This window comes from Nomascus leucogenys, chromosome 19 (genome assembly GCF_006542625.1).
Source record: "Nomascus leucogenys isolate Asia chromosome 19, Asia_NLE_v1, whole genome shotgun sequence".
NCBI lineage: Eukaryota > Metazoa > Chordata > Mammalia > Primates > Hylobatidae > Nomascus > Nomascus leucogenys.
Genome location: NC_044399.1, coordinates 68,451,538 through 68,475,743, shown reverse-complemented (window position 1 = coordinate 68,475,743; position 24,206 = coordinate 68,451,538). Strand labels below are relative to the sequence as shown.

Sequence of the window (24,206 nt, the reverse complement as noted above, 5' to 3'; positions counted from 1 at the left end):
TTTCCTCCTCTCTCAACTTTTATATTTCCTCTCTTTCATCTCTCTGTCCATCCCTCCCCATTTCTCTCTCCTTGACTAAACCAAGTATTACCATGGAAGTACACATCTTACACAGCACTCTGCCCATCCATCCCACTTAACCTCAATCCTCAGCACTCTGGTGTGTCATGGAAAATTAAGAACGTTTGAGAAGTACCACGGAAAGAAAAAGTTTAGCAAGCAATGACCACAAACCACTAACCCTGGTCACATCTGGTCACTGTTCTTGACAAAACTCAAAAACTTTATCCAACACTCAATGGGGGGCCCCCTCTAGCTTATGCATACAGGTCTGAGGGTTGATTTCACATGCATCCAAATAAAGTATTTTAGGAAAAAGAAAACAAACTCACAAGCCAGGAGGCCAGGAAGCAAAGAGACTCCCTAGAGCTTCTAACTTGCTGACTGGCCACAGTGACACCATAGGGATGGCTACATTAAATCTGGTCCGATGTTCTTGCCAGTTTTATGGTCGTGCCAGTTTTATGACAGTGACATGAAGAGATGTACTCAAAGAAATGCCTCTCCTTGCTGGGCACGGTGGCTCACGCCTGTAATCCCAGCACTTTGGGAGGCCAAGGTGGGCGGATCACCTGAGGTTGGGAGTTTGAGACCAACCTGATCAACATGGAGAAACCCCGTCTCTACTAAAAATACAAAGTTAGCCAGGCGTGGTAGCAGGTGCCTGTAATCCCAGTTACTCGGGAGGCTGAGGCAAGAGAATCGTTTGAACCCAGGAGGCGGAGGTTGCAGTCAGCTGAGATCGTGCCATTGCACTCCAGAGCCTGGGCAACAAGAGAGAAACTCCGTCTCAAAAAAAAAAAAAAAAAAGAAAAGAAATGCCTCTCCTTTTCAGCACCTTCAGAAGTTAGATGTATCCCCAACATCTCCTAGTTTACTTTAATAACCCATTGCCATCCTACATAGAACTGTTTTGAATCTTTTACACCAGGAAGCCTTCAGCCTTCCCAAATTGCCTGGGCTACTCAATACCATAAAGCTCCTAGAGAAATGACTCTTTATGAAAAGTAGTACTTGTTTCTAATGGGGCAGTTATATACGGAAGCTTTTTTCCTTTTTAAAAATAAATTGTAAAAGACATAACAAAAACAACCATTTTAACAAAAGTATAAATTCACTGGCAAAATACACTCCCAATGTTGTGCAACTATCACTACTACTTATTCCAGAACTTTCTTTTTTTTTTCTTTTTTTTTTTTTTTGAGACAGGGTCTCACTCTGTCCCCCAGACTGGAGTGCAGTGGCACTATCTCGGCTCATTGCAAAACTCTGCCTCCCGGGTTCAAGCGATTCTCCTGCCTCAGCCTCCCAGGTAGCTGGGATTACAGGCATCTGCCACCATGCCCAGCTAATTTTTGTATTTTTAGTAGAGACTGCGTTTCACTATGTTGGCCAGGCTGATTCTAGAACTTTTCATCAGCCCAAAAGGAAACCTCATACCCATTAAGCAGTCTCTCTCCATTTCTCCCAACTCCCCAACCCCTGGCAATCACTAATCAGCTTTCTGTCTCTATAGATTTGCCTACTCCGGACATTTATATAAATTAAATCATACAATATATAGCTTTTTGTTTCTGGCTTCTTTCACTTGGCATATTTCATTTATATTTTATTTATATTTTATTTCATTTATATTTCATTTCAATATTTCATTTATATTTTAGCATGTATGACTACTTCATTCCTTTTTTGTGGTTGAGTAATATTCCATTGTATGGTGTGTGTGAAGGCTTTTGTGAAATAAATAATGGTGACTGGATAGTACGTAACTGCAAGCTACTAAACTGAAGGAATTTATCCTGTGTGACAGGTGGTATTTCTTTTATATATGAACATTGTAGAATACGGGAACCTGCCAGGTGCAGTGGCTCACGCCTGTAATCCCAGCACTTTGGGAGGCTGAGGTGGACGGATCACAAGATCAGGAGATCGAGACCATCCTGATGTTGAAACCCCATCTCTACTAAAAATACAAAAAATTAGCTGGGCATGGTGGCAGGCGCCTGTAATCCCAGCTACTCGGGAGGCTGAGGCAGGAGAATGGCATGAATCTGGGAGGCGGAGCTTGCAATGAGCCAAGATCGCGTCACTGCATTCCAGCCTGGGCAACAGAGCGAGACTCTGTCTCAAAAAAAAAAAAAAGAATATGGGAACCAATCCAAGTATAGCCTATCCAAAGCATTTATAATCTAATAAACTTCCTATCCCTATTCAAATTTCATCTTTCCAGACTGAGATGTCCTTTAAAAAAATTTGAAGGCTCAGAAAATCCTCATCCACATTATTTCAGTTGCCTTTCAAATGAATCCAATTCAAAGGCAGTCATTTGTGCTAGTTGCTGGGAATCAGAATTGCAAGACACAGTCCCTGCACTCAGGAAGCTCAAGGTCTAGTGAGAAGATAAACATCCAAACAATTTCACCACACTGTGACAACTTTCAGGATGTAAATCTAAACTGTAAGGACTCAAGTTAAAGTTTTCCAGCTGAGGGAGCTTATGCAAGCTTAATATGTGGGTCAGAAATGCTTTGGTTTGGCTTCCTACCTTCCTGATGGCCAAGGTCTTCAGAGAAAAGCTTATACGTTAATCGTCCCTTATGCACGGAGGATGCGTTCCAAGACCCCCAATGGATGCCTGAAACCAGGGACAGGACTGACCCTACAAATACTATCTTTTTTCCTATACATACATACCTACGATAAAGTTAACTTTTTGCGATGGAGTTTTGCTCTTGTTGCCCAGGCTGGAGTGCAATGGCGCAATTTCGGCTCACTGCAACCTCCGCCTCCTGGGTTCAAGTGATTCTCCTGCCTCAGCCTCCCAATAGCTGGGATTATAGGCGTCCACTTCCATGCCCAGCTAATTTTTATATCTTTAGTAGGGATGGGGTTTCACCATGTTGGCCAGGCTGGTCTCAAACTCCTGAACTTGGGTATCTGCCTACCTCGGCCTGCTAAAGTGCTTAGATTACAGACGTAAGGTAAGCCACTGCACCTGGCCGATAAATTTTTCTTTTTTTTTTTTTTTTTTTGAGACAGAGTTTTGCTCTTGTTGTCCAGGCTAGAGTGCAGTGGCACGATCTCGCCTCACTGCAACCTCTGCCTCCTGGGTTCAAGTGATTCTCCTGCCTCAGTCTCCTGAGTAGCTGGAATTACAAGTGCCCGCCACTATGCCTGGCTAATTTTTTGTATTTTTAGTAGAGATGGAGTTTTACCATGTTGGCCAGGCTGGTCTCGAACTCCTAACTTAAGGCAATCCACCCGCCTTGGCCTCCCAAAGTGCTGGGACTACAGGCATAACCCACCACGCCGGGCTGATAAAGTTAATTTCTAAGTTAGGCACAGTAAGAGATTAACAACCATAACTAATAATAAAATAGAGCAATTATAACAATATATTGTAATAAAAGTTATGTGCATGTGGTCTCTCTCTCTCTCTCAACAGATCTGACTGTACTGTACTCCTCCTTCTTGTGATAATGTGAGAGGATGAAATAAATGCCTACGGGATGAGAGGAAGTGATCCTCCTGCCTCAGCCTCCCTGGTAGCTGGAACTACTGGCACGCACCACCACACCGGGCTAGTTTTTAAATTTTTCTTTTGTAGAGACGGGGTCTGACTATGTTGACCAGACTGGCCTCAAACTCCTGGCCTGAAGCAATCCTCACACTTTGGCTTCCCAAAGTGCTGGGATTACAGGCGTGATTGCCCCAAATGTGAGCAGTGTGACAGTGCATTAGGCTACTGTTGACCTCCTGGCAATATATCAGAAGCAAGATCATCTGGTTCGAGTGATCCTGAATCACTGAGCCCTGATGATGGCCATAGCTGGATGTGAGGAGCAGATCGTGGTAATGACTAATGATCGGGCCGCGTATACAGCATGGATACGCTGGACAAGGCGATGATTCATGTCCAGGGTGGGATGGAGTGGGATGGCGTGAGATTTCATCACACTTCTCAGAACAGCACGCAATTTAAAACTTATGAATTGTTTACTTCTGGAATTTTCCATTTAATATTTTAGGACTGACTGTGGTTGACCACAGGTAACTGAAACTGGGGAAAGCAAGACCAAGGGGGAACTACTGTAATGAGAGCAGTTGGTGTTGCTTTCCTGAGTAGCTGGGCTCTTCTGATTGACCCTAGAAGTTAGCATCTATCATATTTGCCTAATGCAACATCTTGCTCACACTAAAGTGTTTTTTTTGTTTTTGTTTTTGTTTTCTTTTTTTGAGACGGAGTCTCTGTTGCCCAGGCTGGAGAGCAGTGGCACGATCTCAGCTCACTGCAACCTCCGCCTCCCAGGTTCAAGTGATTCTCCTGCCTCATTCTCCTGAGTACCTGGGATTACAGGTGCCTGCCACCACGCCTGGCTAATTTTTGTATTTTTAGTAGAGACAGGGCTTCACCATGTTGGCCAGGCTGGTCTCGAACGCCTGACCTTGGGTGATTCACCCGCCTTGGCCTCCCAAAGTGCTGGGATTACCGGCGTGAGCCACCACGCCCAGCCTAAAATGTTTTTATCTTTTAAAATCTTCCTATCTTTCAAGACGAGATATAAAAGTGCTGATTAGTAGCAGACCTAGAAAGAAATTTCATCAGGCATTCCTTCGCTCCTTAGACATATTAAAAATATTAACATGGGAACTAAGGCATTAACCCATGGGCAGCTTCATCGTCTATACTTTCCACCTTTTTTTCTCTCCAACTCTTTATGTTGAAAGATTTTGATCTGACAGAAAAGCCGAAAAGATAGTATAATGAACATCTATATAGGCCAACATTAAACGGTGAATAATGAATGTTTTTAATGCGGTTATATGTAATAACGTCATAATAATGTAGTGATTTCCCTGTTTTTTTTTTTTTTTTGAGACGGAGTCTCGCTCTGTCGCCCAGGCTGGAGTGCAGTGGCGCAATCTCGGCTCACTGCAAGCTCCGCCTCCCGGGTTCACGCCATTCTCCTGCCTCAGCCTCTCCGAGTAGCTGGGACTACAGGCACCCGCCACCACGCCCGGCTAATTTTTTGTATTTTTAGTAGAGACGGGGTTTCCCTGTGGTCTCAATCTCCTGACCTCGTGATCCGCCTGCCTCGGCCTCCCAAATGCTGGGATTACAAGCATGAGCCACCGCACCCGGCCGTTTTTTTTTTTTTTGAGACAGAGTCTTGTACTGTCACCCAGGCTGGATGGAGTGCAATGGCGCAATCTTGGCTCATTGCAATCTCTGCCTCCCAGGTTCAAGTGATTCTCCTGCCTCAGCCTCCTGAGTAGCTGGGATTACAGGCGTGCACCACCACACCTGGCTAATTTTTTGTATTTTTAGTAGAGACAGGGTTTCACTATGTTGGCCAGACTGGTCTTGAACTCCTGACCTCGTGATTTGCCCACCTCGGCCTCCCAAAGTGCTGGGATTACAGGCATGAGCCACAGCGCCCGGCCTATTCATTTCTAAAAACTTAAACATGCATCTCTTAAGAACAAGAATATTCTCCAACGAAATCATATCATTGTTAATCTGAAGAATTTTAACACTGATACAACATTAGCTAATGCACAGTCCATATTCAAATGTCCCTCATTTACTCGATAATGTCCTTCTAGCTGGGTATGTTTTTAAAATCTGGAATCCAATCAAAATCAGAAACTATATTTACTTGTCATATTTCTTTAGTTTCCTTTATCAACAATTCTTCTATCCTTTTTCTATCCTTCATGACACTGATATTTTCCTTGTCTCACAGAATACCCATCAATCTGAACTACTCTTCTAATGTCTGTTGATGTCATTTAAGTTAACATTTCTGGCATAAATATAGTAGGTGATGTTAATTACACCGCATCAAATTTGGAGCAGTGTACCGTGTCCTGTAATCCTAGCACTTTGGGAGGCCGACTTGGGAGGATCACTTGAGCCCAGGATTTCAAGACCAGCCTGGGCAACATGGTGAGACACCCATCTCTACAAAAAAATACAAAAAATTAGCTGGGTATGGTGGTGTGCGCCTGTCATCCCAGCTACTTGGGAGGCTGAGGCAGGATTGTTTGAGCCTGGAAGATGGAGGCTTCGGTGAGCTATGATTGTGCCACTGCACTCCAGCCTGGGTGACAGAGCAAGAGCCTGTCTAAAAAAAAAAAAAGAAAAAGAAAAACAAAAAAATACTTGGGGCCTCATAATCCAGGTTGTCATACTCCTGGTGATGCTAAATTTGATCACTTTTTTCAAGTATCTTTCCTCCTTAATGATTAATAAATAATCTGTGTGGTGATACTTTCAGACTGTGGTTATCCAGCTTCCCATATCTTTTCACCCAATAGTTTTGGCATTGATGGTCAATCCTGAAACAATACACTGGTGGTTGCAAAAGCTGTTTTTCTAATTTTATCATTTTTTAAATATATCTTAGCTGGGAGAAGGAGCCTCTCCCCATCCTTACTCCCACTTTTTTTTAAGTATCACTGTGGATATGCAAACTCATGGACTCATGGATGCATTTTTCAAGTTCAGTATCTATAATCCATTATCATTGTTATTCTTTTTATTGCTCCAATTGCCTCCATTTTTTCTTCTCAGACCCTTTTTTCAGGGTCTTACTCTGTTGCCCAGGCAACAGTGCAGTGGTGTGATCAAAGCTCACTGGAAACTTTAACTCCTGGGCTCAAGTGATCCTCCTGCCTCAGCCTCCCTGGTAGCTGGAACTACTGGCATGCGCCACCACACCGGGCTAGTTTTTAAATTTTTCTTTCGTAGAGATGGGGTCTGACTATGTTGACCAGACTGGCTTCAAACTCCTGGCCTGAAGCAATCCTCACACTTTCACTTCCCAAAGTGCTGGGATTACAGGCGTGATTGCTCCAAATGTGACCTGTGGGAGTCTCTATAAGTCAGCTCCTGTGTTCTTTTACATAGCCCCCATCATTGTTTGTGCACTTCCTTGATCTCAGACCCAAGATGTTCTAGGCTTGCCTTATATCTTCCTGTCCCAGATTTAGACTCAGTTGTTCCTGCAAAGAGTCTTAGTTTCTTTTGGGGGTGAATAGTATTTAGAAACCAAGAACTGGGTGTAAACTGTGCTCACTACTACGGGAGTATCACTGCTTCTACGTGCTTTCAGTGGTTAAAGTAGGCAATTTATTTACTTAAACTAGGAGCCCACAATGATACTTCCAATTCAAACCAAACACCGTAAAGATCATTATTACTTTTCTCATTCACATTCACTATTTATCTCCCTAGTTCCGAATAACATCAATATATTTACTCACTTACTCTCCCCAACTAATACACAAAGCAGATCCAGAATTACTCTACTAATATCATTCTAAACAATAAATCTACTTAGTAGAATTCAAGATTTCTGCAATTCAGTGTCCTTAAAAATGGCCAACTAAGGGTGCGTAAAGTATATTTAAGTCACTTAAATTCTTCTTTACTGAATACATTCTCTGTATTTTAAATTAACAGATTTTTCTTTCCTATTTGTAAGTTTATTCCTCAAGATATAACAGAACCTACAAATGTAAAGAGCTTCAAAATTTTAAAAATTATTTTATCAAAATGATTAATATATAAGTTAAAAAGTCAATTAATTCTAAAAAAAGGTTATAATAAAAACCAGTGATTTCTACCTGCTCCTTCTGACTCTCCTCATCATCAAAAGCATTCACTTTTCACTTATTTTGGCTGTTTCTTCTGTTACTTATCTCCACACTTTTAAACTATATGCCCACACCGTAATCCTTAAATTCCATCAATTTTAAATATTACACAGTCACCTTCTCTTTCATTATAGGAGGATTTAGCTCTCTTGTACTCCACCTCTTCAATCTCCCATCTACCCTATAGTTGAATCATATATTTTGATTAAATCAAACATCTAACAATTACGTTATTATGGCTATGTATTTACTCTTAACATACTATCATCATGCTTCCATTTCTGTATTACTTTTTGTTTTCCTGGAATTAATAATTGCCTCTCTTTTTCAATTGCTTGAAATCCCTCCTACTAAATCTCATAACCGTCAGCAATCACTCAGTGTAATTTTTCACGCAGGAAAACATATCGTCTATTTTCCCTCTTAGCTCTAGCTCTCTATTCTAGAACAGCTGTTCTCTTGGTCTGTTGTGCAGCCTTCCACTGCTGTCATCCTGGGAGTTGTCTTTACTTCTCTCCCTTGTTTCTGTCCTCCCAGATCTTCTTTCTAGGGTTAATATTTGTCAGCAGCTTCCTGCAATACTACCACCCCTGTTTTTGCTGAGATATTGGATGCCATTCTAAGTTCAGATCCTTTGAAAGTAATCTTTTGTCCCCTACCTCCCACCCCTAGGGAGGCAGAAACTTCTCTTTATCTGGGAGCTCTGAAATTTCATTATGTTGTGTTTTGACATGGGTCTTTTTTTATTTCATTTCTTAAGCTGGATATTGATAATGGACTCTTTCAATAAATATGGTTACTCCTGTCTGTAAGTTCTTGGGAAATTTCTAGCATTATCTCCTTTGATAATTTCTTGACTATTGTTTTCTCATTGTGGCATTCCTACTCTTTCAATCTTAGATGGATCCTCTAATTTTGATATCTTCCTGTGTCTTTTGGTTCTACTTTGTGGACAATTTCTTCAACCTTTTTTTTTTTTTTCTTTGAGACATGGTCTCACCCTGTCACCCAGGCTGGAATGCAGTGGCACAATCACAGCTCACCGCAGCCTTGACCTCCTGGGCTTAAGCAATCTCCTCTCGCCTCAGTCTCCTGAATAGCTGGGACTACGGGCATGCACCACCACACCTAGCAAACTTTTTTTTTTTTTTTTTTTTTAGAGACGGAGTCTCATTGTCGCCCAGGCTGGAGTGCAATGGTGCAATCTCGGCTCACTGCAACCTCCACCTCCCGAGTTCAAGCGATTCTCCTGCCTCAGCCTCTCGCCTCCCTAGTAGCTGGGATTACAGGCGTGCGCCACCACTCCCGGCTAATTTTTGTATTTTTAGTAGAGACGGGGTTTCACCATGTTGGTCAGGCTGGTCTCGAACTTCTGACCTTGTGATCCGCCTGCCTCAGCCTCCCAAAGTGCTGGGATTACAGGCGTGAGCCACTGCACCCATCTACCTAGCTAATTTTTAAAAACTTTTGTAGAGACAGGGTCTCGCTATGTTGACTAGGCTGGTCTTGAACTCCTGGGGTCCAGCAATCCGCTCACTTCAGCCCTCCAAAGTGCTGGGATTACAGGCATAAGCCACCACGCCCAACCCATCTCTTCAACTTTGAAACTGCCAGGAATGACCACTGATCCTTCCCATTCATTGCTTTTTTTCACAGACCACTTCTCAGTTCCTTCTTTTACAGAGAGAAAGAAAGGAAGTAGCTGACGGATGTAAGCCAACTTAACTACAAGACATTAAGTTCAGTTGTTCTACATTTGTTCACATCTAAAATTACTTAATATGTAGGTGGTGGGTCCATTTGTCAAGCAGTAGAAATAGCATCATTCCTTCTCCAGTAGCTCAGTGTGACAATACTGTTTCTTCTATTAAAACAATGTCTGCATTTTGGGGTTTGCAGAAATTCACACTGTTTGGCATGACTTTAAGAATGGCTCTAACCAAATGGTCCATGAGAATACATAAAAACCTTTTTCAGTTCAACAGGTCCACAAAGAACCTAATAATTCTGAAAGAAACATCAAAGGCTGGAAAAACATGTCAGATGATTGTCAGTAGAATATATGTAGCACATCTCAGTGGTGCCCGTGTAAGCCGCCTATATGCCAGGTATTACCTGGTGTCTGCCAGCTCCACACCTGCCCTTCTCTGCTCAGTCATGCTGGGGCTTGGAGTCTGTGAACCACCCTTCCCAGGCTCCACTGCCAGCTGGCTTCCTGTTATGTTCTGCCAAAATAAGGCACTGTCAGGAGTTCAGAAAGCAAGAAGAGGGGTGAAGCTGTTCTTCTTCCTCTCTCTTTCCCCATCTGCTTCTGGCAGCATCTCTGCAAGTGTCTGTATTCTAACCTCAGTGCTCCCCATGGCAGTGGCAGCCTCTCTTTGGCAGTCCCAGAAAGAGCAAGGCAGGCCTGCTTCTGCTGCAGCCCAGGGGCCAGGTCCTAGGCATCTCTAGCACCGGCTGAGCGGCAATCCCAGGAGTACCGTGGTGTGCAGCAGCACGTTTGCACCTTTGTTCTCCTAGGCTTAAGGGTGGCAGCTGCTTCACACAAGGACTAATTTCTGGATTACTGCACCTTCCCCTTTTCATTTCTCTCCATCCTTTTAACAGTTTTTTTTTTTTTTCAGACAGAGTCTTGCTCTGTCACCCCAGCTGGAGTGCAGTGGCACGATCTCAACTCACTGCAACCTCCACCTCCCAGGTTCAAGCAGTTCTCCTGCCTCAGCCTCCTGAGTAGCTGGGATTACAGGCATGTGCCACCATGCCTGGCTAATTTTTGTATTTTTAGTAGAGACGGGGTTTCGCCATGTTGGCCAGGCTGGTGGTCTCAAACTCCTGATCTCAGGTGATCTGCCTGCCTTGGCCTCCCCAAATGTTGGGATTACAGGCGTGAGCCACTGCGCCCGGCCCTTCTAACAGTAATCTAACAGGTTGTTTGCATTCTGTCTGCTCTGAGTGAAATACCTAGTATGGTTACTCTTTTTCCTGATTGGCCCCCAACTGACAGAACCTCTCTGAGGGATTTAAAAAAATAAGAAGAAAAAAAGACAGGCCAGGCACGGTGGCTCAGGCCTGTAATCCCAGCACTTTCGGAGGCCAAGGCAAGGTGGATCACCTGAGTTCAGGAGTTCGAGACCAGCCTAGCCTGTGGTTTTGTAGAAAACTCCATCTCTACAAAAAATACAAAAAGTAGCCGAGTATGGTGGTGCGCACCTGTAGTCCCGGCTACTTAGGGGGCTGACGCAAGAGGATCTCTTGTGCCCAGGAGGTTGAGGCTGCAGGGAGCTGTGATCATGTCATTGCATTCCAGCCTGGACAACAGAGTGAGACTCTGTCTCAAAAAAAAAAATAAAATAAAATATAAAAAATTAAAAAAAAAATTTTTTAATACTCCAAAAGTCTTTATTTTCAGAAAGAGTGAAGGGCGCAATGCCTCATCTATGGTTATGATTGCAAAAGTACAAACTTATTTCAATTGTTTTACTGATAAAGTCATACATCTCTAGAAGATGACAGTTTCTCTAACGTGAAGTCCCAAATTCAAGAGGATTTCCATTAGTTTCCAGAATAAGTAGCTAAGTGCACAACAGCCCTCTCTGTAAAGTTTACTACAAAAATAAGAAAACTGGTTTGCATGCTGCTAAGATGACCAAACACAAAAACATCTTTTAATAAGGAGCTGAAACCGAGCTGGGAGAAGGCTGCTTCAGTCTTCAATTTTTAGGTGCAGTGGCTCACACCTGTAAATCCCAGCACTTTGGGAGGCTGAGGAAGGTAGGTTGCTTGAAACCAGGAGTTCAAGACAAGCCTAGATAAGAAAGCAAGACCTCATCTCTACCAAAAAAACAAACAAAAAAATTAGCTGGACATGGTGGTGCACACCTGTAGTTTCAGCTACAGGGGACGAACACCAGGGCTCAAGTGATCCTCCTGAGAGCTTAGCAGAAAGCTATTACCATGCCACTGCACTCCAGCCTGGCCAACTAAGCGAGACTCTGTCTCTAAAAAGAAGGGAAAAAAAGGTCTTTTAGGCCGGGCGCGGTGGCTCAAGCCTGTAATCCCAGCACTTTGGGAGGCCGAGGCGGGCGGATCACGAGGTCAGGAGATCGAGACCATCCTGGCTAACACGGTGAAACCCCACCTCTACTAAAAATACAAAAAATTAGCCGGGCGTGTTGGCCGGCGCCTGTAGTCCCAGCTACTTGGGAGGCTGAGGCAGGAGAATGGCGTGAATCTGGGAGGCGGAGCTTGCAGTGAGCTGAGATTGCGCCACTGCACTCCAGCCTGGGCGACAGAGCGAGACTCCGTCTCAAAAAAAAAAAAAAAAAAGTCTTCAATTTTGCAAAAGGGCAGCCATGCTACACCACTCAGTTGTTAATTCACTGTCTTCAACACACTTTAAAAGGCATAATGGAAATGACAAGAAAACAGATACAAATGGTATTTTTAAGAGGATGCGGCAGAGTATATCATAAAGTTATTATACAATAACAGTTTTAAAATGCACTTCTTGGGACTATTCCTGTGCTCTGTTATTTTCTATTACACACTTCCAGATGGCCCCATGGTCAGTGACACACTGAGGAGAGAAAGCGGCTGGCTAGGCCACACAAAAGAAACCAGAGGATGGCAGGGTGCTAGGAATGCTGGCTGAAAGGTGGGGTGCAGCTTGGGCATGAGGCCTTTAAAAGGCATATTCTTTTTTTTTTTTTTTTTTTTTGAGAAGGAGTCTCGCTCTTTCACCCAGGCTGGAGTGCAGTGGCACAATCTCGGCTCACTGCAGGCTCTGCCCCCCATGGTTCACGCCATTCTCCTGCCTCAGCCTCCCGCGTAGCTGGGACTACAGGCGCCCGCCACCTCGCCTGGCTAATTTTTTGTATTTTTAGTAGAGACAGGGTTTCACGGTGTTAGCCAGGACGGTCTCGATCTCCTGACCTCGTGATCCGCCTGCCTCGGCCTCCAAAGTGCTGGGATTACAGGCGTGAGCCACCGCGCCCAGCCAAAAGGCATATTCTTGACCAAGATGATGAATAGAGAGGATGGTAATTAAGGGAGGAAGACTGGAACTGAGAGAAAACAAGAAAGGAGAGAGTGGGGAGAAAAGATTACAAAGAGAGAAGTGAGGATGAGTACAGGGAACTCCAGGAAGCACCCAATGCCCCAGGGCGGGAGATGTGATTTAAGGACGGGAACATTATGGCTGTATTTGACTGGCTTATATGTAATAGTCCCCAGCTCCTTGGGGGTCACCAGTGCTACAGGGAAACCTGGGTGGGATTATATCCAGCATCCTCTCAGTAGAACTAAGGCTTTTTTTTTTTTTTTTTTTTTTTTTTGAGACAAAGTTTTGCTCTTGTTGCCCAGGCCAGAGTGCAATGGCGCGATCTCGGCTCACTGCAACCTCCGTCTCCCGGTTTCAAGAGATTCTTCTGCCTCAGCCTCCCAAACAGCTGGGATTACAGGGGCCTGCCACCACGCCTGGCTAATTTTTTGTATTTTTAGTAGAGACAGGATTTCACCATGTTAGCCAGGATGGTCTCAATCTCCTGACCTCGTGATCTGCCTGCCTTGGCCTCCCAAAGTGCTAGGATTACAGGTGTGAGCCACCGTGCCCGGGCTGTGATAGGAGTTTTAATTTTCTCTGGTTAATGAAATTTCAGGGAAGGAATCAAAGGCAATTTTACTTCTCTTTGGCAGGTCCTGTTTCCAGGTAGATAAGGGAGCTTCAGACAAGAGCCTCCTTCTGTGCTTTGGGAGGGACAGAGGATTGAGGGACAGGAGTGGGGAGAAGGTCAAAGAGCCCCTGAGGTGTCTTTAGTTCCGCATATGAAAGGGCCTTTTTTTTTTTTTTTTTTTTTTTTTTTTTTTGAGAGGGAGTCTCGCTCTGTCACCCAGGCTGGAGTGCAGTGGCGCGATCTTGGCTCACTGCAAGCTCCGCCTCCCGGGTTCACGCCATTCTCCTGCCTCAGCCTTTCCGAGTAGCTGGGACTACAGGCGCCCGCCACCACGCCCGGCTAATTTTTTGTATTTTTAGTAGAGACGGGGTTTCACCATGTTCGTCAGGCTGGTCTCGAACTCCTGACCTCAGGTGATCCGCCTGCCTCGGCCTCCCAAAGTGCTGGGATTACAGTGTTGAGCTACCATCTCTACTATATTTACTTACTTTCAAAAGAACCCTTTTCTGTTTTCCTTCTAGATAAGAAGTTATACCAGCCAAAATATCAACAAAATGGTGAAAAATCTTAGATTCCATGTCTGCAAGAAAAAAAAATTTTTATTGTAAAAAAAAAAAATAAATAAGACTGTAGAAATCCAAAAGTCATTTTGAAAGCAACGACCGTTTTAAGGGCCAAAAGAGAAATACGAGCTGTTTCGAGCGTGAATCCAAGTGTCGAAGAACATTTGGAGGCTGCTCAGTAGACATGCACTCTCTCAAGGACAACTGAGATGTAAGCCTGACTGAGTCACGGCTGAGCACCCAGCGCTCGGCAGTCAGCTCCGGAGCTGCAGAAAGCGAGACCCAGTGAGACCCGCGGTGCCGGCTACGGGTCCCCGACAGCTGATACCCAACTTCAATACAAAGATCAATTTGCTGCTAATCCAGAGAAATTGACCTTCGTGTTCAGACTCATGGGCAGAAAAAGTCAACGGTGATTTAAAAATGAACCCCAAATCAATTATTCTAAGGAATTTAACGCCGGTTCAATGACTGAAAATTGTCATTGCCTGGCTCTGAAATAGAAAGGAAAGGTGAGCCAAAAAATAATTACCGGGTCATTGGTAAGGTTCTGTTGGAGTCAATTAATGGATCCCTAGAGCTGATTAAAGAAAAAAAAATTATTAATGCAACATCTGGAGTTAAGTTATTTAAAAGCTAATACCAGGGCTTATGCCACTGAATTTCCAAGGGACTTGGCAAAGGAGAATTATCTATTTATTTTCCAAATACCACAGATTCCCTTAAATTACCCAACCCCTCTTGCTTCATTCAAACATGTGCAGCTTCAAGTGGGTATCTACTGCATTAGATTAAATAAGTCACAAGGGCAGAGTCTCTGGGCTGCAGGCATTGCTTTGCAATTGAGCTGCTCTCTTCACATGGGTACCACCACAATGTATGCTCCAGGGTGAAGAGCAGCAGGAGTAGGGATTTACTCACGGACAGAACAATCAATGTGGCCAGCAGAGATGCTTTGTACAGAGTTACTAATTAGTGCAGCCAGGTATTAATTATTATAATTTCTAAAAATATTACAATTCCATCTTTAATTTTGTTTAGTTCCATTCAAATTTTAATAGTGACTGTTTCTTGTAAGCAAGGTTAGATGTCACAGCTAACATGAAAGCAAAACTGTGTCTCATTCTCTGAGCATGCACCAGTAACTGGCAGGAGCTGGGTGCCTCTTAAATAGAGTGGCAAGCAATAGAAAGTCAGGAAGGTAATCTGATATTTGAATTTCCATTTAGACAATATCCAAAGAAGATAATCCATGTGTGATTAACTGTGACTTTAATAACCCTACGAACCACGCACGCCTCCATTTGATTCATTTTATAGTTACAATTTTAAAGAAAGGAAAGGCATAAAATCTGTACCCAAAAGATCAATTTTAGGGAACTTATTCAAAAAGTTTGAAGTGTCTACCAGCTCACTTTTAAACATGTAACTAGGCTGGATGCAGTGGCTCATGCCTGCAATCCCAGCACCTTGGGAGGCCGAAGTGGGCAGATCACTTGAAGACAGGAGTTCGAGATCAGTCTGGCCACCATGGTGAAACCCCGTCTCTACTAAAAATACAAAAATTAGCCGGGGTGGTGGCCCACTCCTGTAATCCCAGCTTCTCAGGAGGCTGAAGCATGAGAATCGCTTGAACCAGGGAGGCGGAGGTTGCAGTGAGATCGCACCACTGTACTCCAGCCTGCATGACAGCGTGAGACTCTGTCTCAACAAACAAACAAACATGTAACTAAAAACAGCCCTAGAGCTATAACGCCAACTTGGGAGAAAAACATAAGGAATCTCTATCTACCAATTACTTTTGAACACAGAACCCAGAAGTAAGAGATTTCTCTGTAATTCTATTCCTTTATTTTCCTGCCCTAATATATACTAAAACCTGCCAAATCTCCTTAGCTTCCATTAAAAATTCTCTCTTTCTGGCCGGGCGTGGTGGCTCAAGCCTGTAATCCCAGCACTTTGGGAGGCCGAGGCAGGAGTATCACGAGGTCAGGAGTTCGAGACCAGCCTGGCTAGCATGGTGAAACCCCGTCTCTACTAAACAAAATACAAAAAAATTAGCCGGGTGTGGTGGCGGGAGCCTATAGTCCCAGCTACTCGGGAGGTTGAGGCAGGAGAATGGCGTGAACTTGGGAGGCGGAGCTTGCAGTGAGCTGAGATCACGCCACTGCACTCCAGCCTGAAGCCTGGGCGATAGAGCGAGACTCTGTCTCAAAAAAAAAAAAAAAAAAAAAAAAATTCTCTCTCTCGTTTTGTTCCAATGAGAAAAACTATATATGTTTGAAAAAAAAAATTCAAATAATACAAAACACACTGAAGGTAAAAGTCTCTATTCAGGTATGATTTAATTCTGCATATATTTAACTTGGTGCGGCTACCCTGTACGATAGGAGAGGATCAGCAAAGGTCTTGCCTATTCCCCTAGCTCATAACTGATTTAGTGTGTGCGCACGTGTGTATACAGGGTGGTGGTTAATTCTCTTCAAAGGAGTATGGAAAGAGGATGACAGAGTTGGATGGAACCTCAAAGACCATCCAGTGGCAAAATACATATAGTGTAAAATTAACCATCTGAGGCCAGGGATCATTGATTTTACATATGAAAAGGCATAAAGTGATTCTGCCTCTTCTCTCCCCACCGAGGCTTAGCCAGCTTTGGTAAATTCAGTCCCAACTAGAATCCAATTCTTCATTTCACTTCAATTTACAGATATAAAAGAAAAATCTATATATAAATAGTGAGCACTTGAGTGTAACGAAAACTGACGAGTTAGGCTGGGCTCACAAAATGTATTGAGCAGGTATTGGGATTCTATCTCTCCCGTAAGTAGGTAGACAAATAGTGTCGGGAAAGCATACTTTGAGTATGCAAAACTAAGTCTGTCCCAGGACAACTGACTGTACGTCTAAACCCAGCCCTCATTTGCTGGTCCCAGCAGGTGGGTGAAAACAGATGAATTAATTGGTAAGCAAACACTACCAGAAAACACGCACAAACACGTACATCAGTCATATCATCAATCAAGGCCCACATGGTGTAATTATTACTCAATAAGAACAGAAACCACTCTTAGAAATCATACCTTATATTTCCAAACCACACCAAGCAAAAACAATAATCAAAAAAAGATTCTACTCTGTGATCATTTCTGACCCCTTGATGATTGCAAAAATCACTGCCTTCTAACAGATTACAAAGAGCGTGGAGGTCTCTGAGGTGGTCACGGTGATAGCTCTGAGGCTGTCAGCCCCTATCAATCACCTTCTATTATAAATAAAGGTTTTCCAATTTTGCACTTCTCTCAAAGGCTTCAATTTGCCTGGATTAAGCTGAAGCGTCAACATTTGAACTTACTGCTCCTATTCCTACTCCCCAAATAAACGCTGTTAGCAGAAAAACAGGCTTTTCCACAGTAGGAACTCAAAATCAAAGCAGACAACAGTGATGTGGTCACATATAAAAGATATTCTGACCACAAACACTTAACACGCGCATTATCCAAACCCCTGAGCAATCGCAGGGTACAGGATGGAGTGAATCTTTCAGGGAGCCAAGAGAAAGAAAGGTCAGTGAGTCATACATTTTAGCTCCTGAAATGAATATCCAGCAATGCCAATATATTCATCAAAGTGCCACAGTATTCTCCTAGATTACAGAAGCAGGTCTCCTAAGAGCTTTATACTATACCATTTCACTACTTAGTATATATTATCTTCATGATGGAGAAGTCATTTATCGAAAATACTCCAGGTATGTCTGGGGAGGGCAACAGTTTAAACTGATTGAAGAAGACATGTTTAAAAAAAAAAATAAGAACAACTTAAGAAGAGGGACCCGCCTTTTTATCCTTGTAATAATGATAGCTAGGTAGATATTTGCTATATTATTATTATTGTTGTTTATATATTTTTTTGAGACAGAGTTTTGCTCTTGTTGCCCAGGCTGGAGGGCAGTGGCGTGATCTCGGCTCACTGCAACCTCTGCCTCCTGAGTTCAAGCGATTCTCCTGCCTCAGACTCCTGAGTAGCTAGGATTATAGATGCCCACCACCACACCCCGCTAATTTTTTTGTATTTTTAGTAGAGATGGGGTTTCACCATGGTGGCTAGGCTGGTCTCGAACTCTTGACCTCAGGCGATCCGCTCGCCTCGGCCTCCCAAAGAGCTGAGATTATAGGCATGAGCTACCGCGCCTGGCCGATATTTGATATATTATTATACTATAACCCTGTGGGGGTTGCAGTTTATATAAATATGGTCGGAATTACTGTCTTATACATTTTTCTGTACTAATAAATAGATTTCATTATTATTTTAAATGACTACCTAATTGGGACAAAGAACCAGAAATAGGATGAGGAGAAGAGAAAGTAATGAAGAGAAAAGAGAGTTCAGAATTAGAACAAACAGGCCTGGCAGCTGCCTAGATAGATATGAGAAAGAGAGATCCCAAAGTAGTATATTGTGACATGTTTTATTTGGCCCACGTGGTATTTTTTTTGAATGTGAATTTATTGTCAACATTAAAATATTGGGACATTTCACTTAGAGATCCAGATTTCAGGCTTCTCTTAAAGCAAATAAACAGATGATGTAGGAATTCTCAGCTTGCATTCCCACTTAGTAAAAATCTGCCGTTGACGGCTCTAGTTTGTCACTGGAGATAATCACAGCTGCCCACTTAATGCATGAAGGCTTCCCTGTCTGGCCCTTGAAGGCATTTAAAGAGATGAACGAAGTTTGGGGCCTGAAAAAATAGAAAGCATGGAAGAGGAAGCCTATTTTGGGATAAAGAACATGTAGACACGGAGAGGGTGTTGCAGGCAATCAAGAGAAACTAACTAGCTGGTAGCTAATGAAGACACAGACTTGGGATTCAAGTGAAGTCTGGGTCTGAGATGTGGAACTGTGAGTTACTCATGAAGTTAAACAAAAAAAGCAGATGAAGTGGTTTAAAGAAAAGGTATCAAGGAAAAGAGAGCAGAGAACTGAGCCTTAAGTATTGTCCTCAAAAGACAGGGGGGGCCAGGTGCGGTGGCTCACGCCTGTAATCCCAGCACTTTGGGAGGCCAAGGTGGGCGGCAGATGAGGTTAGGGGTTCGAGACCAGCCCGACCAACATGGTGAAACCATGTCTCTACTAAAAATACAAAAAAGTAGCCAGGCATGGCGGTGTGCGCCTGTAATCCCAGCTACTCAGGAGGCTGAGGCAGGAGAATCGTTTGAACCCAGGAGATGGAGGTTGCAGTGAGCTGAGATCACGCCATTGATCTCCAGCCTGGGCAAGAGAGCGAGACTCTGTTTCAGAAAAAAAAAAAAAAGAGAGGAAGAGGGAAAAAATGAGAGGCCATGGATAACAAAACGATCACCATAGGTTCCATGATCTGGTCCCAGCCTGTCTAGCTTCATTCTCCACGCCTCTCAGCAAGCAGCCTTGATCCCAGCCAGACAGGCTACGTCTTAGAGAAACCTGGTGTTGTCAATGCTTTCTTCAAATCTATTTCCCACTGCCTGGAATACTATTTTCTCCTCTCTGCCTGTGTTACGTTTTTGTTTGTTTGTTTTTTGAAACGGAGTCTCACTTTGTCCCCCAGGCTGGAGTGCAGGGGCATGATCTCGGCTCACTGCAACCTCTGCCTCCCGGGTTCAAGTGATTCTCCTGCCTCAGCCTCCTGGGTAGCTGGGACTACAGGCGTGTACCGCCACGCCCAGCTAATTTGTGTATTTTTAGTAGAGATGGGGTTTCACCATGTTGGCCAGGCTGGTCTTGAACTCCTGACCTCAAGTGATCCACCTGCCTCAGCCTCCCAAAGTGCTGGGATTACAGGTGTGAGCCACCGCTCCCGGTCTGCATTACATTCCTATTCACCTTTCTCGAATGAGCTCAGGCCCATGCTTCACCACTATGCTATATATGTTTGTAAGAAGTCTGCACTTGCAGTCTGTAACTATATATAAACAAAAATCTTTTAAAAAGGCAAAAAATCAGCCCAGGAGTTGCCCCAAATGCCCAAGAGATGCCTGTCACAGTATCCCCTGCACCACTATCACATCGCCCCGAGTTTGCTGCCTTCCCATTTGATTGAGCCCTCCATGAGGTCAGGGACCCGGACTCCTTCATTTTATCCTCAGTGGTGTTCAATAAATGATAACAGAAAAAAGGAAGGGAAGGAATGAGCAACTGATGTGGCGGGATAAATCTTGACATAATGCTGGGTCACAGAAGTCAAAGAGAAGAGCTACTTCTGCCAGACACAACCATCTCAAATACGAGAAGTTATTCCAGGAGAATGAGGGCTGATGAGAAGTGCTGGATTTCAGCAAGAATCTGCTGTTGATAAGGTTGGGGTGGGGGATGGTTTCTGATACATTATTGGAAAATAATTTGGAAATACATATCAAAAGGCTTAACACTGTTCGCACCCTGAGGCTGAATAAATCTACTTGGGAAACACATCTGTAATGGACAATGTGGTTTTTTTTTTTTTTTTTGGTTTTGCTTTTTTTCCCTGTCCAGATCCAAGCTTTGTTTCTGTTTTGAAGGTGCTCCTGTTACGTGACCTCTTGGTAGGGGGGCAGCTTCTCACTTCCCATTGAGGATGTCAAAGCTACCAGATTCTTCCTCGGACTCCCTTGAGAGAGGCAGAGACACCCGTGTGTTCAGCAACTCTGGCCTCACCATCTAGACCAGGACCTTCTTGCCAAGGACAGCTGCTCTGTCCCCTGGCCCTGCAGCTGTCACTTATCTGGGCCTCAAATAACCTTCCAGTCAGGGTCCCATGGTTATGAGGCAGCCGGAGCCTGTCTCTGATTCTGGTTCCTGGGAGTATCCTAATGGAAAAACTACCTGAGAGAAAAAAATCCTAAATATCGAAAAAAGTGCTATGCATTTAACGTAGCATGATTTACATAGCAAAATGTGGGAATAAACTAAGGCCCCCAAACCAGGAATACATAAGTAAATGATGGTACTGCTACTTGATAAAATGGTACTCACCATTAGAAGTAAAATATAGCATAATGTTAAAAAACAGAAGGTTTGTTGTTGTTGTTGTTGAGACAGAGTCTTGCTCTGTCACCCAGGCTGGAGTGCAGCAGCACGACCTCAGCTCACTGCAACCTCAACCTCCGGGTTCAAGCAATTCTCCTGCCTCAGCCTCCCTAATAGCTGGGATTACAGGCGCCTGCCATCAGGCCTGGCTAATTTTTGTATTTTTAGTAGAGACGGGGTTTTTGCCATGTTGGCCAGGCTGGTCTCGAACTCCTGACCTCAGGTGATCCACCTGCCTCAGCTTCCCAAAGAGCTGGGATTATAGGTGTGAGCCACCATGCCTGGTCAAAAGAAGGATTTAAAAATACAGTATTATCATAATCTTGTAAAAAAAAATTACCTGCAGAAAAGGTAACTAGGAGTTACCTTTGCCTAAAACATTAGGCAAATAAGTATTTTCCCCTAAAAATTCTACTTAATTTTTAAGTTACAAAAGTAATACAGGCTTACTGTAATATATTCTGAAGACATAGAAAGAAAACATTGATGGGTCAGGCACGGTGGCTCACGCCTGTAATCCCAGCACTTTGGGAGGCCGAGGCGGGCGGATCATGAGGTCAGGAGATCAAGATCATCCTGGTTAACACGGTGAAACCCCGTCTCTACTAAAAATACAAAACATTAGCCAGGCCTGGTGGCGGGCACCTGTAGTCCCAGCTACTCGGAAGGTTGAGGCAGGAGAATGGCGTGAACCCAGGAGGCGGAGCTTGCAGTGAGCCGAGATTGCGCCACTCTACTCCAGCCTGGGCGATAGAGTGAGACTCCGTCTCAAAAACAAACAAACAAAAGAAAACATTGATGATCCCAACACCCGGCCCCCTGCCTTACCCATGCCCCCCATTCCCACATCACCAGTGGTGACCGTGTGCCCCTCCACACCTCTCTTCAGACTCTAACCAACACTACATATGCAGGTCCCTCTCCTCCTTTTCTTTCCTTCCTCCCTCCCTCCTTTTCCTTAAGTGGGACCATAGTATATATACTCCCTGCTCATTTTGGTTTGGCTTTTCACTTACCAAACTCAGAAGCAGCTTGTCTTACTAATTCTTCAGACCTCTGCTCCCGTGTTGCAGCCTCTTGGAAACCTCCAAGCCCTTGGCTGACTCAGACCCTTCTGTACTACCTGCAGTCATTAGTGATTTACAGCATGTGTCCCCCTCTCTCCTGCACTCTAAGTCCTATCTACCTTTTACCCTTTTTTTATTTTATTTTATTTTTTAAGAAACAGGATCTCATCGCTGCCCAGGCTGAAGTGCAGTGGCACAATCATAGCTCACGGCAGCATTGAACTCCTAGGTTCAAGGGATCCTCCCATCCCAGCCTCCCAAGTAGCTGGGACTACAGGCGTGAGCCACTGTGCCCAGTCCTATCTACATTTTTAGCTCCAGTTCCTAGCCCAGTACCTGGCACACAGATGATATCCACTAACTGTGCTGGCATGGATGGAGAACAGATGAATGGGAAAACTTGAGGACAAGTTTTGAAGGCAGATAGGCACTGGTGAAGGACAAGGCATTTCTCCATTGATACTGAATTAAGGAAGGCACAGAGGGTACAGAGACAGACACACAAGAATGTAAAGAAAAAGGGGCCGAGAGATTTAACTAGCTTACCTCAATGAACCATGATAAGGGAAAGAAGAAAAAGTAAAAACAATAGCCAGATAGAAATATTCTTGATAAACAGTATGATAAATAAAGGAACTGGCATAGTTCCTTCTTTGTTCCAGTTTAATTGCTTATGCTTGTGGTAAAACATTAAAAATAATTCTCTGAGAGACAAAAGTAGCTCTAAAGTCTGTTAAATAAACGAGACTACTTAGAACTCAGTTTCTTACCTATGTTTTATAAGGTTCAAAAGAGCTAATATGATAAAAAGCATGTTGGTCAGGCACAGTGTCATACATCTGTAATCCCAGCACTTTGGGAGGCTGAGGCAGGCAGATCGCTTGAGTCCAGGAGTTTGAGACCAGCCTGGGCAACATGGTGAAATCCTGTCTATAAAAAACAAAATAAAAATTAGCCAGGCATGACGGCGAGTGCCTGTAGTCCCAGGTACTCAGCAGGCTCAGGTGGGAGGCTCACTTAAGCCTGGGAGGTGGAGGTTGCAGTGAGCTGAGATCATGCCACTGCACTCCAGCCTGGGTGACAGACCAGACAGACCCTGTCCGAAGAAAAAAGAAAAAGAAAAAAAAAAAAAAAAAGCAAGCCAGGTGCGGTGGCTCATACCTGTAATCCCAACACTTTGAGAGGCTGAGGCAAGCAATCACTTGAGGCTGGGGGGTTGAGGCCAGCCTAAGCAACATGGTGAAACCCCATCTCTACTACAAAATACTAAAATTAGCCAGGCATGGTGATGCACACCTGTAATCCCAGCTACTTGGGAGGCTGAGGCAGGAGAATCACTTGAACTCAGGAGGCGGAGGTTGCAGTGAGCCGAGATCGCGCCATTGCACTCCAGCCTGGGCGAAAGAGCAAGACTCTGTCTCAAAAAACAAAAATGAATTAAACCCCACATCTTATCATGGCTGGCATTTATAAAGGACTCACTAGTACTGGTCATTGTGCCACCTAACTGTTCTCACTTAGTCTACAGAACAATCACATGTACTAGTAATTGCTATCTTCTCCTTTTAGAGTGAAGGGAACTGAGACTTAGAGAGGGCAAGCAGCTCTCTAAGTCACCCAGGCTGTAAGTGGCAGATCCCAAATTGTGCCCCAGGACTGTTGGATGCCACACCTGTGCTGCATGCTACTACTCTTAACCAGGGTCCTGCCCCACCTCCCTAAGAAGATCACATTCTGATGAGCTGAAGGCAGATCCAATGGTCGTCAATTGAGACAGCATTAATGCAATGTCAGCTGGGTTGATTTCTAACCACATCACTGAAACGCTACTAAAATCACAATAAACGTGCTTAGACAACATTACGTAATAGTCAATATGCTGAGAAGCAAGACTGTCCATCCACCCGAGTCATTCAGAATTCTCAGTCTGGTCTTTCACAATTGGCGCCCTCTGTCAGACTCAGACAAGGCTCTATTTTGAATTCTAATGAGGACCAGGCACACTGAATATTTAAACTGCAATTACAAAGATCCTACTTTTATGTAAATGTCCTTAATGGAAGTAACAGATCTGAAAATACATAGAGGTACCAGTGGAAAATATCAGTCTAATTTGCATTTATAAGTTAGAA

At 43.9% G+C, this 24,206-nt stretch overlaps 1 protein-coding gene across 2 annotated transcripts in view; it reads right to left on the bottom strand.

Annotated features, from left to right (window-relative positions):
- The window catches only part of STX8 (syntaxin 8), a 306,288-nt gene that overhangs the window by 95,081 nt on the left and 187,001 nt on the right, over nucleotides 1-24,206 (bottom strand). The window contains exon 8 of one of the 2 annotated variants that reach the window (XM_030800034.1): nucleotides 13,825-13,974. The exons of the other annotated variant lie outside the window; for it this stretch is intronic. Coding sequence (XP_030655894.1) covers nucleotides 13,844-13,974 — 131 coding nt within the window. The 3' untranslated portion in view covers nucleotides 13,825-13,843. Of the gene's footprint in view, nucleotides 1-13,824; nucleotides 13,975-24,206 lie in introns of those variants that run through there. 2 annotated transcript variants of the gene reach the window in all.